Here is an 18,719-nt window from a genome sequence, read left to right as displayed (position 1 = left end):
GTGGTCTGTGGGGCCAATGTTCATGTCATCAAAGTGCGTTGTAGAAAGCTTATGGCTGGAATTTGACCTGTTGGATTCATCATCTTTATCAAGAAGGTGTTTGCTTCCTGGCCATGTTCCCATTTTCAAACACCAAAAAAAGAAAAAGAGAAAGAGCAAGAAAGTTCATGGCTACTGTATTTTTACAGTAATGTTTCATATTTAAGCATTACTTTAGCTATTTTATTATCCTTTTGAAAATGAATGTATCCTAAAAATGATCGTATCATCCACTAGGAGTAATAGTTTTTTTTTTTCTAGAATAATATTTTATACACTAAACCCATAGACCTGGGGTTTATTTTTTAGTCCAGTTTTCTTCCTTTTTTTCTGTTCACTATATTGCCGAATGAGGTCAAGAGAAAAAAATCATTAATATCTGTCAACTTCCTTTATAACCTCAAGAAAAAAATCTTTGTATGATATCACACAGACAGATTTTCAATTTCCTTGTGTAATAAACAGCTGCTTTAGGATTTGGGTGTAATTTAAAGGTTTAAAAAAAATCACATTGAGATTGATGAATAAATCAGTTGTGAAGACAAAAACATTGATGCCTGTTGAAAAGACCTCTCCAGACAGGCAGGAAATGAAATTAGTTCCCAGTAAAGTGTGGATACGAGGATCACGGTTTGGTATTGCTGCAGGCTTTTTTAGGACTTGATATGGTGGCACAACAAAACTGCTAGGGCTACAGAAATCTAATTAAAGAGCAAATGTCCCTTCTGACATCAAATTAATCTTTATCATGTTTCCTATTTTTATTTCAATCTGGCACCAGAAAATGAAATTTAAAATTCCAGGCATGCTACAAAACAGTTGGTGATTTTTCTCTTGAGCATTAAAATGCAAAATATTCAGTCTTGCTTAATTAGATCACTAAGCAAACATTTTTTCAAAACTTTCTATCATCATTGTTGTTTCATACTTACAACAATAATAAAAATACCGTTATTTCTGGGTTTGACCTCAGCATCTCTTAATACAGTCGTCAGAAGAAAGTTTCATTTTCTAAATTGAAAGCAAGTAAAATTATGTTCTTCAGGCTTTGCTTGTCTTTTCCTTGGTCCACAGTTGTTTTAATACTAGTGATCTTAAATGTAGGCATTGAAGTTAGCTAAATTTTAAATCTTTGAGCTTCGTAGATAACACATCATTTTGGTTTTATAAACTGAAGTTACCCATTTAAGTCTTAAACTGATCACTTAAAAGTTAATGTTCTCCTGATAACTCTCTTTCCCAACTGAGGGGCCATGTTCATTGGATAGAAAAAAGCAATGATCATTTCTGTTCTTTGATTGTGTGGTGTTGGATAGAAGCAGGTTGGTTTGTTTTTACTTATTTTTTGCTTTCTCATATGTTTCCATACCTTCACCTAACATGAGATATTTTCAACTACTCTAGTTTTAAGACTTATTTACTTTTAAGTTATGTTTTGTTGACTGTGCAAAAATCCAATGTGGAGAACTTTACATTAAAAAGATAGGAAAGCCTTGGTATTTACACAGTTATATTCCCCAGGCCTTTCGAAGAGTAGCATCAAATAGTTGATGGTAAAATTCATTTATCGGAAAACATGATTTATTGAGCCACTACTATGGACTTGACCCTGAGAATATCCAATAAGCAGCACACTCTCTGGTCACTGGGCAGCCCTGATGAGGGGCTGAAATAAAAATCAGCCTGAGGTTCCTCTCCCTGGGGACTTTTTCCTGCTCGTCTGCCTAGCATTACACAAGACACTTGGGAAAGAGGTCCAGAAAACTGGACAGTAAGCCCCATTAAGACATTACAGGACCATCCTGAAACTCCATGCATGACAGAGATACAAGACGGTCTAGAGAAAGAGTGGACGCCAGCCTGGAAAGCGTTGGAGTGCCAAACATCCAGTTATATTCCTCTCACTTCTCACGCCCCCCTGCTTTGGAAAATGTTTACGGCTGGAGCTGCAGGTGGTATCTACGTAAACAAACTTCCGTCTCACAAACCAGTTGTTAGTTTAGGAAACACTACTCTTTCTAGCTGTGTGAGGTCAAATAACCAAGCTGACTGAATACTCCACTTTTCAGTGATTTGTTTCCAGTCATTCAGTGCTCTGTCTTTCATGAGCAGCTTTGTTGGGAGTTTGCCTGGACATTGGCTTGAAGTCTTTATCCCTTGAATGGAAAATAATTTAATACCTTAAAGCCAATATTGAGAATTGAGGACATCTGATAATAGATGTCTTTGAGTCTTTACCCAGGGTACTTGCAAATGAATAAAAGTCCAAGGAAATAGCCTTAGTTCAAAATCAATTCTCTGATCATTCTGCTGAATTTTTTTAAAAGATAAAATCTCAACAATATTATTCCTTCAAAAGAAGCTCCCTGCAAGTCAATAGAAAATGATTTGTTTTTAAATCTCTTAGTTTTTCAGTGGGTAAAAACCATGTATGAAATCTGCTGCAAAAACAGACAACCATGAGATTAATTAAGTTGCTTTTTTTGGTCATTTCCAGCAAAGCTTGCTTATGCAGCTCTTGAATTCACCAGATAAGCTAAAAATAACTCTTAGCGTATAATGCTTTTTGTTTACCAGATATAGCTATCTACTTCAGAGATTCTGTCCTTGAATTTTTAATAGCTCTGCAAGGATTAAAAGTCAACACTTCACCACACCAGTGTGTTAAAAGAACCTTCCTGAAGTCTGATTATTATTTGCCAGTTAATAGACTTTTCAATTTTAAAATATTTTCTCTGCCTTATACTTTTCCTCCTCTGTGTTTTCCAGTGGCAAGTTGTTTTGAATCTCCTTCCCTATATTAGTCCAACAACTGTTAAAAAGCTTTGGTTGAAATTTTTAGCTGAGAAAGAAGTACAAATAAAAGAAGAAGCAGATGGTCCCTTTGTGACTGAATGAAGAAAAAGGGTTTTGAGAACAATATGTGAATAGGTGTAGTCTAATAAAACACTCAGCCACCTGCTGCCTGAATCCTTCGGAAAAGATTCTGTTGCATATTCTGGGGATTAACTATTAATGTATCCTTGGGTTAGACAGAAAACATAAACTCTGAGGGGTTTAGGGCCTTTTCTCTTTGTTTTGGTTGAGTTGGCTTTTCTAAATTTTACATTGTTTCTCAATTCGATGTATCTGCTCAAGAGTACAAGTCAAGTAACACATGGCTAAAGGAAGGAAAGGTAAGAAAGATGGAGTGTGGGCACTTCTTTTCCATCTTTGTTTTAAGTTTTCATGGTTCTTGGGATTAGCTTGCCCTTGCAGGGGCACAAGCAGGAAGGTAGTAGTGTTTGCAAACAGTGGCTAAATATTTAGGTGCTTTTCTTCTTAACAAGGCACTTTGATCCTCATTTGTGGACTTGCTTTGCTTTTCAGGGATTTAATCTTCAACCCGACTATCAGACCATAATTAATCCTACATCTACAGCTGCACAAGTGGTCACCCAGGCCATGGAATATGTGCGCTCCGGGTGCAGAAATCCTCCCACCCAGCCCGTGGACTGGAATAACGACTACTGCAGTAGTGGGTAAGCGGCCGGCCATCGCCACCTGGTGGCAGACAGCTCTCATAACAGGCATGTCGTGAAAAGATGCCTTATTTCTTCCAGCTTTCCAAAAGATAATCTGGAACGGTTCCATGTTCGCAAAACCAGAAATTTTTAAGCATTCCAAGAGTAAATGCCTTTAAACCCTGTTGGCTTTCACTGTGCATTTTCCCCATGTCCAACCCCATCCCTCAAGCTAGAGCAGACAGACATCCCCCTTGGTCACCCGTAGCAAGGCTGTCCTGTTAACACCGGTTGCTTGTCTATTTTCTCTCCACACAGGGGCATGCAGAGGGACAAAGCACTGTACCTTACCTGAAACTCCAGACACCTCTTCTTTCCACTGAGGCATTCAGGGAAGTCTTTTCACCGTGGATTGCTTTGTACAGTCAAGGCAGTTCTCCATTTTGTTAGAAAAAATACAAGTTGCTAAGCACTTAGGACCATTTGAGCTTGTGGGTCACCCACTCTGGAAGAAATAGTCATGCTTCTTTACCTTTATTATTTTTTTAATCCTTTATGGACATTGTTTTTCTTCTTCCCTGAAGGAACTTTGGACCATTCAGATTTTATGTTGGTTTTTTGCTGTGAAGTGCTGCGCTATAGTAACTGCCTTAGCAACTATAGATGTCTTGGATAAAAGTCCTGGATTTTCCATTGGTTTTCATAATGGGTGTTTATATGAAACTACTAAAGACTTTTTAAATGGCTTGATGTAGCAGTCATAGCAAGTTTGTAAATAGCATCTATGTCACACTCTCCTAGAGTATAAAATGTGAATGTTTTTGTAGCTAAATTGTGATTTGAAACTGGCTCATTCCAGTTTATTGATTTCACAATAGGGGTTAAATTGGCAAACATTCATATTTTTACTTCATTTTTAAAACAACTAATAGTTCTATATTTTCAAAATATTTGAAAAAAACGTACTCCCAAATGATTTTAATTTAAAAACAAATTGGCTTTGTCTCATTGATCAGACAAAAAGAAACTAGTGTGAGGGGAAACGCAAACACCGTTTATTTTGTACTACAGAAAACTTGCTTTTTTGTATCACTTTTTGTGTAATGGTTAGTAAATGTCATTTAAGCCCTTTCATGTATAAAACTGCCAAATGCTTACCTGGTATTTTATTAGATGCAGAAAGAGATTGAAAACAGCTAAATTATAACCTTTACATAGGGCTCTGTATTATTGTTTCTTCATACTGTGTCTGTATTTAATCTTTTTTATGGAAACTGTTGCGCCTATTTATGAAATAATAAATATAGGTGTTTGTAAGTAAATTTGTTAGTATTTGAAAGAGGTTTCTTTGATGTTTTAACTTTTGCTGGCAAAAAAAAAAAAAAATTCACGCTTGGTGTGAATACTTTATAATTTAGTTTTTACAGTGAATAAAGCCAAACCTACTTTTCATTTTAGCAGCAAATTTAAGTAACCAGCCTCTATTTCTATATTTCTTTGGTTGACGCAAATGAAAAACTGTGATATTTAAGAATTTCTTTCTTCATACAATAGAACAGAAGATTGCCCTAAAAGTCACACAGGCTCCAAGACTGAACAGATGAGCTCCCTACCTGAGAGGAAAAGGTGGCTTCTTGGTTCTCAGCTGGTTTTAGTCAATTCTTTAAACTTCTCAGCTGATTTTAGTCATTTCTGTAAACTTCCTCCCTCTCCCCCTCCCAAAAAAGAATTAAAGTCAAATCAGTCAAATTCCTCAACCTGCATGCTTTTCACAAAATCCAGAAAACATTTAGGAATTAAACTAGGACAGGAGGAAAGGGAAAGCACACTGTCCAGAATATCGAAAAATGAAAGGTGAGTAACCAGACAGGAAAAAGGAGACGCCTTCCCGTTTGAAATTTGATAGAAATTGAGGATCTTGTTGCCATTTGTGCCTCCACAAGCTACTCTCTTTCCAGAACTCCTGGGTCTTCCAAGAGAATTCTGAGGGTACTAGGGATTTGCTAAAGAACCAAAAGCATTGAGAATCTGGCTGAAGGCTGGCATAGCTTTTACATCAGAAAGAGCAAATTATGCCCTTACAGAGTTATAGCAAGAAAACCAGTCTGGTTGGAAATCAAGAGAATGGCTGATGTCTTTTTCATGGAGTGTGTGAAATAAACTTAGCAATTTAACTAAATACAAATATATGCATTATGTAATCCAGTCAGAATTCAAAAAACAAAAGGTATGCTTGCTTTGAAATGATTTTAGGCCTTGTACACCCTTGAATCAGTTGAGCATGTAATAACTAATAAATAATGCAGATCCAATGTGATTATTAAAATGACTGTAGCTGAGAGCTCTAATTTTCCTGTCTTGAAACTGTATAAGAACTCATGTGATTAAGTTCACAGTTTATTGTTTGTCTGTTTAGTATTTTAGAAATATACCAGCACTACTAATTACCTAATGTCTTTTATTTATTATATTATGCTAAAGTAACATTCTCTCACTTGTGTCAAGTCTAAACTGAGAAACTAATTATCAGGATGAGAACAACCAGCTTTGACAGGTGGGTTCCACAGAAAAGTACAATGTTGTTTACAGTTTTTCTAGAGCAGGTGTGCAACCAGGGTAGAGAGAGTGTTGATACTCAACACCAAAAACAGTGGGAAAAAAATGTAAATAAAAGAAAATACATCATAAATAAAAACTCTTATGATGCATGACCGTATTCTATTTGAATATCCATCAGTCTCTGAAAGACACACCCAGCCAGAGGAGAGATCCCAAAATCCATGGCAGAAGTGATTAGGCCCAGAAGCGATGAACCCCAGCCACAGGTGTTCCTTCCTGAAACACTGAGAACACCCTCTGTCAGATGTTGCCCGAGAAACTCCACTTTTCAGGAAGCCAGAATCCAGCCTGGGCCCAGCAGCTCCCAACTTGTAACCATAAGGAACAGTGATGGTGTCCACCGAGTTCTCTGTTATGTAGCTCTCCATGGGATTCCCAGACTTCCAGGAAAGGCATTCTGAGAGACTTGGCGATAGTGCTGAACATAGAATATCTTTCCCAGCACGCCAAAGTCACAGTTATAACTCTTTAGAAAAGAAAAGAGAAAAAAGGTCTGACAGCACCTAGGAGAAGGTTGAGTTGTCTAATGTCCACAAGAAAAAATAATCCAAAACCCCAATTGCCATTCCATTGTGAGTGAGTTGACAATGGAAAATCAGTCACAGAACAACTTCGAGTTTGTCAAACTAGCGAACATGGCTAAGGATTAAAGCTGGTCTCTGGGATCATTTTTACCTTGTTGCGTTAAAGAGGAGTCCTTTCTGATCAAAGCATCAGTGACCCACCAACGGCTATGACAACGAAGAACCGTGTGTCCTGACTCCGATTCACTACTAAGAAATTGTTTTAGATTTATGAATTTGAAATTTAAGATAAGCACATCAACAGTTTTCCTTTCCTGTGGACCTCTTGTCTTTTGCAATGGCAACCACTCCAGTATTCTTGCCTGGAGAATCCCATGGATGGAGGAGCCTGGGGAGCTACAGTCCACGGGGTCACAAAGAATCAGACACGACTGAGCGACTTCACTCACTCACTCACTCACTTGTCTTGTGCAAAAGAGTTGCTGCATATGTTTGAAAGGTAATTAGACTGAGCCATATGAAATTAACTATATATGACTCTTTTACCTAAAAAATGGCAACTTCATATAGTTCCACCCAGTATGTTTGGGAATTAAAGATGATGGGGTTTTAGCTACAATGTCAGTATAATTTCAAATGGACTTAGAAGTTCTTTACAAAATCTGAGGTGAAAAGACCCAGAGAAGTAATGTTGTTTGTCTACCAGGTTCCCCACTTCCAGTCAGTCCCAGACAGCTATGTTTGACCAAACAAAGAATATTTCAAATTTCCAGATTCTAGGAAACCCCAATAAACATCCTATTTCTTTGTTATAGTAAAAAAATTAAGTGGAAATTGGTAATAAACAGACTATCTGCTGGAACATGAAAGTTTTGTTACACATAGATGTTCTCTTAATGTTTATTTGTTGAAAGAGGACGTGATCTGCATTTTCTTATTCCATTCATAACTCTCATTTTAAGGTAACTACAGAAACAGAGAATTCCACCTGTTTTGCTGATGGCTGAACATTGAAATGATGGCAAGGCAAGGTACAGAATTCACATCATAAATTTAACCCTCAGACACTTACTACACTGAGTCACCTAATGGATGAATTCATGTGAGTCACCCAACAGTACAGATCCCTCTGTTTTCCTAAAACAGAGTGAGTTCTTGACCTCCAAAGCAACTTGGAATGTCATTGCATGCAGTGCTAAGTCACTTCAGTAGTGTCCAACTCTCCATGGCCCACCAGACTCCTCTGTCCATGGGACCCCCCAGGCAAGAATACTGGAGCGGGTTGCCACCTCCTTCTCCACATTGTTCATAGTAGGTGCACAATAAATGCAATGCTAAGTAGAAGCACCAGCGGTCCATCACAAACTGCCCTCAACAGCCATTATAGGATGTGCCCCTGACGATTTTAAATATAGAGGGCATTAAATATTGTGGATAAGAATTGCGAGGTGAAGAAGAATGGAAATTTTTCATTAAGAGACCTAAGGTTACCAAAAGAAAGAATTTCGGAATGAGTTATGCTATAGTCTTTTGGTCTGCATAATCAAACCGGAGTTTCTAGTTACAAAAGTACAAGATGGAATATACTCTAGTCACATCGAGAAAATGAGAAGCCAAGGAGAAAAAAAAGGTGTCAGACAAGTAGGAGTGTTGAGAGCAGGAGAGAAATTCCAGGAGCCAAGTTTATAGAATGCTAAATTAAAACACTGATGAATAGGACACTGAGTTGTTTTACTAATTACCAAGTGCAAATATGACTTGATGAAACCAGTAAAAGACTCCGTTTCCTTGGCTCTACTTAAATTACACCAAGGTAAGAAGTCCTTTTTTAACTTAAAAAAAAGAAAAAATTATTGGAGTATAGTTGATTTACCATGCCTTGTTAGTTTCTGCTGTACAGCAAAGTGAATTAGTTATACATATACATATATCCACTGTTATACATATATCCCGTAGAGGTCACTAACAGAGTGTTGAGAAGAGGTCCCTGTGCTCCACAGTAGGTCCTTATTAGTTATGTTTTCTTTATAGTGTGTATATATGTCAATCCCAATCTCCCAATTCATCCAACCTCCCCACCCCCGCTTTCCCTCCTCATAACCGTCGTTTTTTTTTTTTTTTTTTTTTTGAAGATGCTCAAAGGAGATTTCCCTAGGTTTATTTAGAACCAGGTCCCAGTATAGGAGCACCTTCCCTCACGATTTCACAGTCCTGAAGGAGGGAGGCAGGGAATGCGGGGAGGGAGGTGTCACTTCTAAACCAAGATGTATAGGCTCTGCAGCACATGTCTGCAGAAACTTGAGACTGTTTTCTCTTTTCCTATGCAGCCAACATCTTGTCCTTTGTATCCAGAACAGGATTACCTTGTAGGAGGTAGGAAGTGAAGACAAATTCTTGTCCTGGGACCCGGAGACCACTGAGGACAGTGGCCTGTTACATGTCAGCACTGGTCGGAACTGTGCCCTGTTAGCTGCACACACCAGCACGCCTCCTCCAGTGTCATCATCGCTCATTGTATTAACAGCTTGCTAGCAAAGACATTTGAAAGTGAAATTTCATTCACGCTGACATGAGGCCAGAAAAAAAAAAAATAGTAACTGGAAATGAAATGGAATGACTTATAATTCTATGTACAGAAAGAAAAAAAATCACTCCCAAACAGAGACTAAAAACCAAACTACAGTATTTTAAGGCTGCAGTGTCCCTGTTTGACAATTGTGTGTTTACAATAAGCCTAAACATAATTGCTCTGATGGGCTGTCAGGGAAAAGATTAATTTGGCAAAGATTAGTATTGACTTGCTGTTTATTAAGCCTTTTAAACAGCTGTATCTGGCAGCATTCCTGTAAGTGCCTGTCATATCTGAAAATCAGCCTCACACCCTGGTGCTCGCCAGCTGTTACTAAACAATCTTCTACCACTTTCAGTGTCTTTCTCCAGGCCAAAAAAGCAAGAGCGAACTACTGCCAAATGAGCCTTTTTCTCCTCCTGTCACTTTTTTTTAAAGGTGGGGGTAGGGAGCTTCTGAGCACTGAAATGTCAGCTCGTGGCCGATGGCTGGGCTGATAAGAGCTGCCGGAAGCCGGTAGGTGGTTTGGGTGCTGGGTGAATACGTTCCCCACACAAGACTACCGGCGCTGTTAGTCACCTCACACAGACACAAAACCACAGCGTGCAACTGTTGGGAGGCTGAAGGTTTTCAAGACAGTTAGAAATCAGCGATCAAAGGCTTAGCACCACCAGATTTCCAAAATAATGTTGGTCTCCTCAGACTGGCCTATACACCTTATTAGCCGTAAGGCTGGGGAGAGACCCCACAGTGGGACCCTGAGGAAAAGCTCCCCCCTGGCCAGCCACCTGTGCCCTGTGGCCTGGGGCTCCCCACTGGAACTCTGAAAGGTGACGAAGCCACTCAGTAGAATACAGAATGCTCCTCACATCTGGATTCAGTGGAAACCTGTAGGATAAGGCAGACAGGGATGTTTTAAAGTTCATAAGAGAAAGGGCAGATTGAGATTTGTACTGGAACAAGACCCAGTAGTTTCAAATCCAAGTACAGTCATAACGGCAATGGAAAGAATAACATTCCAATGCAGTTAGACATCAGGCTATAAAGGGCCCAGTGTTATGGTGAGAGTCACATTCGTCTTTCCAATATGACTGCTTTTACAAAGATTAATCTCAGCCTTTTCCAGTTGCAACAGGCAGAGCAGATGCAAGAGGACAATGTCATCTCTTAACCCTTCCTCTGCTGGCACTTTCCATTAAACTGTGTGTGTGTCGGGGGGTGGGCAGGGAGGAGCTGGCCTAGGAGCTAAGCTTTCAGGATGGGCATTTAAAGCAGGTGTTTGTCAACATTTAAGCTCCAAACAACTCTCTTTTGAAGTCTCTATTATTGATATAGTCTAATGCCTGACATTTGAATTGCAATCAAATCTGGTCAAACTCCCAGGCATAGACAAACACATCCTACTGGTCAGCTCTAAGATGGTGCCATTCCTCCATGGCCATCCATGAACCCTGCCCCTAATCCACACACCCCGATGGTGGGTGGAATAATACCCACTCGGCACTCACGTAGAGGAATGGAGGGACTCATGTTGAGAACAGAAGGCAGCCGTGTGTTTCATGATTCCACGGGACCCACCAGGCCAGCTCAGTGCTCAGAGTGTTCATTCCTGGGGGTGCTGATGCCCAGGCAACGGTCAAAGGGAAATCTGATAGCAGAGCTCACTTAAAAATTAATCTATGGCCATAATCACCGAGTGTTCTAAGTCCTAAAATAGCCCTAGACTTATGGGTTCTGTTGCCACTTTCTAGCATAAGAGCTGCTGCTGTAGGGACTGCCCGCCCAGAAATGAGGCCACGCACTGACCTGTGTGGAAATGCAACCACTCTGCCTGGTCCGGTGGTTCCTCACCCAGAAGGGGTGGCACCATCGCTGGAGTCAAGGCACCCCTTGTTGTTAGTCACTCAGTCATCTCCGACTCTTTGCAACCCTATAGCCTAGCCCTTCAGGCTCCTCTGTCTGTGGGATTCTGTAGGTAAGAATACTGGAGTGGGTTTCCATTTCCTTCTCCAGGGCATCTTCCTGACCCAGGAATCGAACCCATGTCTGTGTCTTCTACATTGCAGGTGGATTCTTTATCACTGAGCCACCAGGGAAGCTCAAAGCACCCTGCTGCAGATCAAATGAAGCTCAGAGACTACAGCACCAACCTTTTAGTTCAAAAAAAGTAATATCATTTCTAGTAGAATCCAAGAAAATCCAGGGTGAGGGCAGGGGCAACAGGTCACTTAAAGCATGTTTTGCAGGAGAGCATTTGGCAAACTTTTCTTCATAGTTTCATAGGTTTCGCTCTCTCCCATCATATGAGTAAACAGTATGGAAGGTGAGGAATAAACTAACTCAAAGATTAAAATTGATGAAGCAGATGGTGAGGTGAGGGCCCAGTGCCTTGTCAAGGACTCTGCTGTGGTTGCACAAGAACCAAGGAGAACGGCACAGGAGAGAACGCCGTCCACCCCAGGGTGCTCAGTCCATGGATAAGGTCATTCCAGAAACTCAGCATTATTGGTGTGCTGCTCAACCATGCACATCGTACCTTATGAAAGCTGTTTGCACCAACAGTCATGGATTTACCTCTGACCTAGTTTTATCCAGTTTCCAAAGTCTGAGGAGACCACTTAGAATCCATCTCTCCGTAAATTGTAACCAGTTCCATGGAGTATTGTACATTTTGTTTTGTTTAGTTTTCTCATCAAGGTAGACCCACTGAAACCTAAATCTGGTCCTGGCAAGATCTTCATACAAGAAGGAAGGAAGAATGATCTATCTAAATGAAACTGCAGTTTCCGAGTAGTATTACAAAATACACTTATCTACAAAGCCATTCTCGCTGTCGAGTTGGGTCATTTTTAACACCTGGTTTCAAGATGTGGTTTCAGCAGACCAACACAGCAGAAGTGTTAGATAGGGTTTCTCTCTCCCTCTCCCTGTCTCTCCTTCTCTCTCCTTCTCTCTATTCTTCCTTTCCTTACAGGGCAAAGATTCTGCTACTCTGTTTAACCTGCCAGTTTCTTGAATGGTGTCTGGTGTCGCATTTTCAGAACGTTCGTCCTCTTCACATGGACCACCAGGGAGCCAGGTCGCCAGCCGCCAGCACAGGTTGGCCTCCACCATCACTTTGCTCCTTATTTTGTGAAGTCTCAGATAGATGGAGACAAGCTCCATGTGCTCTCTCCCCTCTTCTTACTGAAGTAAAGCAAACAGAAGTCTCTCAGGACCTTTCTATACAACTTCCCATTCCACACTGCAGATGGTTTCAATAAAAACGATTAGTTTCGTCTATTCAAACAGCTTCATTTCACCAAAAGGAGTCTGTTTTTAGCATTTTGCCTAAAGCATTGTGTTTTCCCATTTTTGTAGCTGTAAAGGAGTTTACTGGTGTTTCAGCCATTAATCATCATCATTCGTGCCACCCAACAAGACTTCAGCACTAGAGTGAAGTTGATGAGTGCTCTATGAGGGTGTTTGTGTGTATGTGCTCGATTGCTCAGTCGTGTCTGACTTCTTGCAACCCCATGGACTGTAGCCCACCAGGATCCTCTGTCCATGGGATTCTCCAGGCAAGAAAACTGGAGTGGGTTGCTGTGCCCTCCTTCAAGGGATCTTCCCAACCCAGGGACTGAACCTGCATCCCTTACGTCCCCTGCATTGCCGGGAGGATTCTTTACCACTAGTGCCACCTGGGAAGCCCATGAGGGAATTTATGTTTTCACAAAGTGGTCTTAGAATCACTTTACAAGTTAAACTCACGTACCTTTGCTGACAACCTCTGAGCATTTGCCATTTTCTGTGAGGTTAGTTCAATCATTTCTATTTCACTGTAAATACTGCGGATGCTGCCAAGCATAATAACGCTGGTGCTTGATCTTGGTCTTATCTTGATGTTATTACTTTGGAGAATATTTCCATTTGGACAGCACACATACTGAAAAAAACACTTCTTCAGAATGCATATTCAAAGAGAGAAACTACAAATAAACAACCACAAAACTTTACCCACTCTTGGTTGTTGTGCAGAGTCAACATAAACTACTTGCTAGATGTTACCTTATGTTCCTGGGTTAAAAGAAGAATTTTTTAAAATTATCTGTTGTTATTTAAGGATTAAAATGGTGAGTAGAAATATATAATAGTCTTCTCTAGTGACTCAAAACAAGAACTATATAGTGTTGTAAAGACTTGACTCATTTCTCAAAACATACCTGGTGTAACTAACCAACTGGCTGGCTTCCAACTCCAGCTTCTGTCCCCCCATTTCCCTTTGCTCCATGGGGATAGTTCTGACTGTCTTCCCAGAAGTATCATGGGGCCTGTAGGCTCAATGGCCAGGGAGATTTGAAGATTCAGTCCTTTGCTTAGTCCCCTTTGATTATTCAGTAGCCTCACATTCTCCCATTCCTTCAGAGTTTCTACAGTCACCAAGGACTGATGCTTTATAGGATGAAGTTAGAGCATGACAGCATCCAAATCTGACTTTCTTGACCTGTAGACTTTTAATTGGCCCTTTAATTATTTTTAATCCATCCAAATATAGGTATAACTCTCATCCCAGTATAAGAGAGACAAAGTCACTTTCCCTGGCTGCCCATGGTTGTGGGCATGCATGACTACATGCGTGACTCTGAAAGTAGTACAGAGGTATCATAAATTAAAGCTGTATTTCTCGACCTTAGTGTACAGTCTGTATAGTCAAAGCTGTGGCTTTTTCAGTAGTCATGTATGGATGTAAGAGTTGGACCATGAAAAAGGTTGAGCACTGAAGAACTGATACTTTCAAACTGTGGTGCTGGAGAAGACTCTTGAAGGGTCCCTTGGACTGCAAGGAGATCCAACCAGTCAGTCCTAAAGGAGATCAATCCTGAATATTCATTAGAATAGGACTGATGCTGAAGCTGAAGCTCCAATACTTTGGCCACCTGACAAGAAGAGCTGACTCATTGGAAAAGATCCTGATGCTGGGAAAGACTGAAGGCAGGAGGAGAAGGGGGGTGACAGAGGATGAGATGGTTGGATGGCATCACTGACTCAATGGACATGAGTTTGAGCAAGCTCCGGGAGATGGTGAAGGACAGGGAAGCCTGGCGTGCTGCAGTTCTTAGGGTCACAAAGAATCAGACACGACTTAGCGACTGACCAACAGCAAAGTATATTAAAAGATTCGCAGGCTCTGTTCCCAGATAAGCTGATGTAGTTAGCCTAGAGTGGTGCCCCTCAGTTCAGTTCAGTTCAGTTCAGCTGAAGTTTCAGCTTCAGCATCAGTCCTTCCAATGAATATTCAGCACTGATCTCCTTTAGGATGCACTGGTTGGATCTCCTTGCAGTCCAAGGGACTCTCAAGAGTCTTCTCCAACACCACAGTTCAAAAGAATCAAATATTTTATCTTAGTTTTCTGAATGTTGAGCTTTAAGCCAACTTTTTCACTCTCCTCTTTCACTTTGATCAAGAGGCTTTTTAGTTCTTCGCTTTCTGCCATAAGGGTGGTGTCATCTGCATATCTGAGGTTATTGATATTTCTCCCAGCAATCTTGACTCCAGCCTATGCTTCTTCCAGCCCAGCATTTCTCATGATGTACTCTGCATATAAGTTAAATAAGCAGGGTGACAATATACAGCCTTGACGTACTCCTTTCCTGATTTGGAACCAGTCTGTTGTTTCATGTCCAGTTCTAACTGTTGCTTCTTGGCCTGCACACAGATTTCTCAGGAAGCAGGTCAGGTGTCTGCATTTTTACAGCTTTCACAAGAGGTTTCCATGGAGGCATCCACAGGACAAGGATGCAAAGCAAGGGCAGGCCAATCTTGCCATCAACTTTGAAGACTCAGATTCTCTGTTGCCAATGCCCGGGGTTAATCCCAGCTCGAGGAATCAGCTGCTGGTGATAAAATCACGCCCAACTCATATCTCTAAATTATCTAATGCATGCTGTTGGTCTTACAGAGCAAGAACTCTCTGGACAGAGAGCCCAGAGCCGTCCATTGCTCAGCGATGCCATATTCCCCAGCATCCTGAACATGGAGGCATCCATCCCCATTCTTGTGGCCTCACTTGGTGTTCTAGGAAGTCTAGGAAAGAAGGAAGAAGAGCAAAGAGAAGAAGTAGTGTCTAGTAGGACACCAATACTTCCCCAGAAATCCCCAGTAGATTTCCATATACATCCCATTGTTCAGAAAAATCAGATGTGGCTGTCCCTGGATGCTCATTGCTCCCTAAATAAAACCCAAGTTTTGTTGCTGAGGAAGACTGGGAGAACAGATCATTGCAAAGAAATGTTCAGTGTCCAACACACCAGGCTCCACTTATTTAACCAAAGCCTCTTCTGCTGCCTTGTTACTAACTTTTCTTTTGACCAATATCCTGAAGGGTCCCCTGACAGCAGGTGCCTTGTATTCTGAATTCATCTTCCCAGGTTTCTCTGCTGCTTTGAACAATATTGAAACCCTCCCCCAAGTCTCTCCTTTTGGTCCTACTTCCTCTAAATGCCAGGCCATAATTGCACTGACCACAGATGACTCCATCTGGTTTCTTATGAGCACTTGACATGAAAAGTTACCTAAACCAGATTCATGACCTTCCAACAAAGACTCGTCTGTCTTCCCAATGTCCTTTCCTTGGAGGATAGCATCTTGACCTACCTGGCCTCGTTAGCTAGGATTCTTTTGATTTTTAACTTTTTCTTCCTTTCATCGCTCACAAATATAGGACCATCTTTCTGTTTAACAGTGGTGAGTCCTGATGTGTTCTCAAATTTCCTGAATTACTTTCCTTCTATCCTCCCCACCTCCCTCAGTTCAGTCCCTCCGCATTCTGCCTTGGAGCACCACCACAATGACCCAAGTGATCTCCAAGTGTACACGCAACTGCTGGTCTTGTTTTTTTTTTACAACCCAGATTTAATATTATAATGCTTTCATTTTTTATATTCTTGTGGGTCCCCATTGATTATAGCTTAAAATTCAAACAGCTGAGCCTGGGGCATACAACCACGCAAAACCTGGCAGCAGTCTACCTTCCTTGTTACTGCTTCTCAATTTTTCCTTCCAAGATTCTGAAATCTGGCCACCAAATTCCTTGCCAATCCCAACCACACTAGACTCCCAGGCTCTTGCTGCTATAGCAATTATTCTTCCTGCTGCTGTCTCTTCTCTGAAGCTTTCTCAATAAAATTAACCTTCTTTTCTCAATATTTCCACAGCACTCTGTTTCATTCTTGGAGGAAAGTATTTTAAAGTACTGTATTTGTTTAAGGGTTTATTTCCCTGACTAGATTGATTGTTCCTTAGATTCTGTTCATCTTTGTGACCATTCCAGCACTGAGTACAGGGCCAGGTAAACATTTAGGAATGTGATTGTTGAAGAAATGAACAGTGTATTTTATTCTTTAAGATAAAAATCTCACAATCACATGATGATTCCCTAGACCAAAAGACATAAAATCATTGTTCTCTGAGTTTTTCTAAAGGCACGGAGAAATCAGATTCCTTTCGCAATCACAATCACCTTCTAATGGGGCTGGGTCCTATTAAGAGAGGTTGATTCAGCTGGTTTTGTCTCGCAGAATGCCGTAACAGAATTATACATGCAAGGATGAAACGAGCTGAGTTTAGGTGCAAGGGCTATAAAGAGCTGAATTGACCAAAAATGGAAAGTAGATAATTTCAAGTGACAGAGGATATTTTATACAAAAAAGTGGTAGAAACAAATTAAAAGGAAGAAATGTCAGAGTCAGCAAGGAATACGAGCCTTGAGGCTCTGGGAGGAGGTGAAGCATCCATTGGTGGCTCTCAGGATTGTTACAACGGAATACCATATGGCTACCAAGGAATGAACCAGAGCTGTGTCCATCTACACTGGATAGGAAAAAAAAGCCAAGCTAAGGAATGTTATATACAGTTCAATCATGTGAAGTTAAAACCATGAAGCACCATCATCTATGCTAATTATTGCTACATATATGAGTAAAAGTATAAAAGCAGCCATGAGAATAATAAACAGTTTATGAGAGCAGCAATGTAATGAAGGAAGAAAAGGACCAAGATCCGGGAGGGACTTGGACTGGAACCTTAACTGTATCTATAATGATTTATTTATTTGAAAAGGATGTATCCAAAAAATGAACGACAGGAAGTTAAGATTTGTAAGTTTGGGTGTGGGTATATTGGTTCTCATTATGTTACTAGCTGGGCTTTCCCAGTGGCTCAGCAGTAAAGAATTTGCCTGCAATTCAGGAGATGCAGGTAGACACGGGTTCAATCCCTGGATCAGAAAGATCCCTTGAAAGAGTGCATGGAAACTCACTCCAGTATTCTTTCCTGAAGAATCCCATGGACAGAGGAACCTGGAGGGTTACAGTCCATAGGGTCACAAAGGGTCAGACATGTCTGAAGCGACTTAGCACATATTATTAGCTATGTCTGCCTGTATATTTTGAAGATTAAACAAGTTGAATTTTCTCAGTTTTAATCCTAAATGCAAATAATTAAGTCCAGGAACATTAAGTCTATACACATAAGGATTTATATGCATAGTTTTTGTGGCTATCACAGAAAGGAGCCAAGTTCCACATTGGTCAGTGCAATGGGAAAGAGTGACAGCTTGCATGAAGTGACAAGATTATCAAAAACCTCCCAAAGTCAGCGGAGGTGGGAACCTGCAGTAGGAGCACTGGTGAGGTATGAGAACCATCCTCCCATCCTCTCCCCAAGAGTGGATTTCCGTGGGATGCAGAAATCGGGCTTTGAGTAGATTTGACCAGGTCTTTGGAACAAGTAAATTTTAGACAATATATGCATGCGCCATCAACATTACATAATAAAGACAGAGTCTCAAAATCTTCGGGCAAAGTCTAACTATGGCTTTAATAGTCAGATTTGCATTCTTCCTTCTGTTTATTTCATTACAATATTACATTTCCCCCTTGATATATCATGATTTGGCTGAAGAAAAAAAAGACAGGAAATTTTCCAGATTGTTGTTTTCTATCCCAAGAAAAGTTTTGACTCCAGCAGTCCTTGCTCTGGATTTCACAGCATCTCGAATGGGACCAAGGCGAATCTTCAAAATAATATAAAAGAAGGATGCTAAAAGAGAAAACAAAAGATAGGGCAGCTGCTTACAACCATTTTGGAATTCTTTACATCATAGTTTTGGACATATTATTCTTTTTTTTTTTTCTCTAAGATGGCTTGTTCCACAGCCAGGCACTCGGGAAAAGATCATCTGAAGCTGTCATGTCAAAACAGGTAAGTGAAAGTGTAAAGACAAGTCTTTGATCCCAACTAAGGTGCCCTCTGCATACACTCACCTCTTGCTCTTTCCCAAAGGCTCCAGCTGGGACCAGAGGACAAGATGGCACAGAATAGGTTGAGCTCATGAATAAGGTAATAATGTCTGTTTCACACATCATCTAGTAATTTGTTAAGAGCTGGAGGGGATGGTGGCAACTGAATTATTTTAGGTGATCACG

General features: G+C 40.6%; 1 protein-coding gene across 8 annotated transcripts in view; it reads left to right on the top strand.

The window, feature by feature from the left end:
• TOX (thymocyte selection-associated high mobility group box) overlaps window positions 1–5,989 on the top strand; it is a 311,684-nt gene extending 305,695 nt beyond the window's left edge. For all 8 annotated transcript variants that reach the window (XM_010838988.1, XM_010838987.1, XM_010838993.1 and 5 more), the window contains 2 exons: window positions 3,409–3,560; window positions 3,861–5,989. In XM_010838988.1, coding sequence (XP_010837290.1) covers window positions 3,409–3,560; window positions 3,861–3,897 — 189 coding nt within the window. In that variant the 3' untranslated portion in view covers window positions 3,898–5,989. The remainder of the gene's footprint in view (window positions 1–3,408; window positions 3,561–3,860) is intronic.
• Window positions 5,990–18,719: the final 12,730 nt, after the last annotated feature.

This window comes from Bison bison, unplaced genomic scaffold (genome assembly GCF_000754665.1).
Source record: "Bison bison bison isolate TAMUID 2011002044 unplaced genomic scaffold, Bison_UMD1.0 scf7180017864108, whole genome shotgun sequence".
In the NCBI taxonomy this organism is placed as follows: Eukaryota; Metazoa; Chordata; class Mammalia; order Artiodactyla; family Bovidae; genus Bison; species Bison bison.
The sequence above is the reverse complement of the archived record's forward strand: the minus strand, read 5'-3'. Positions and strand labels throughout refer to the sequence as shown.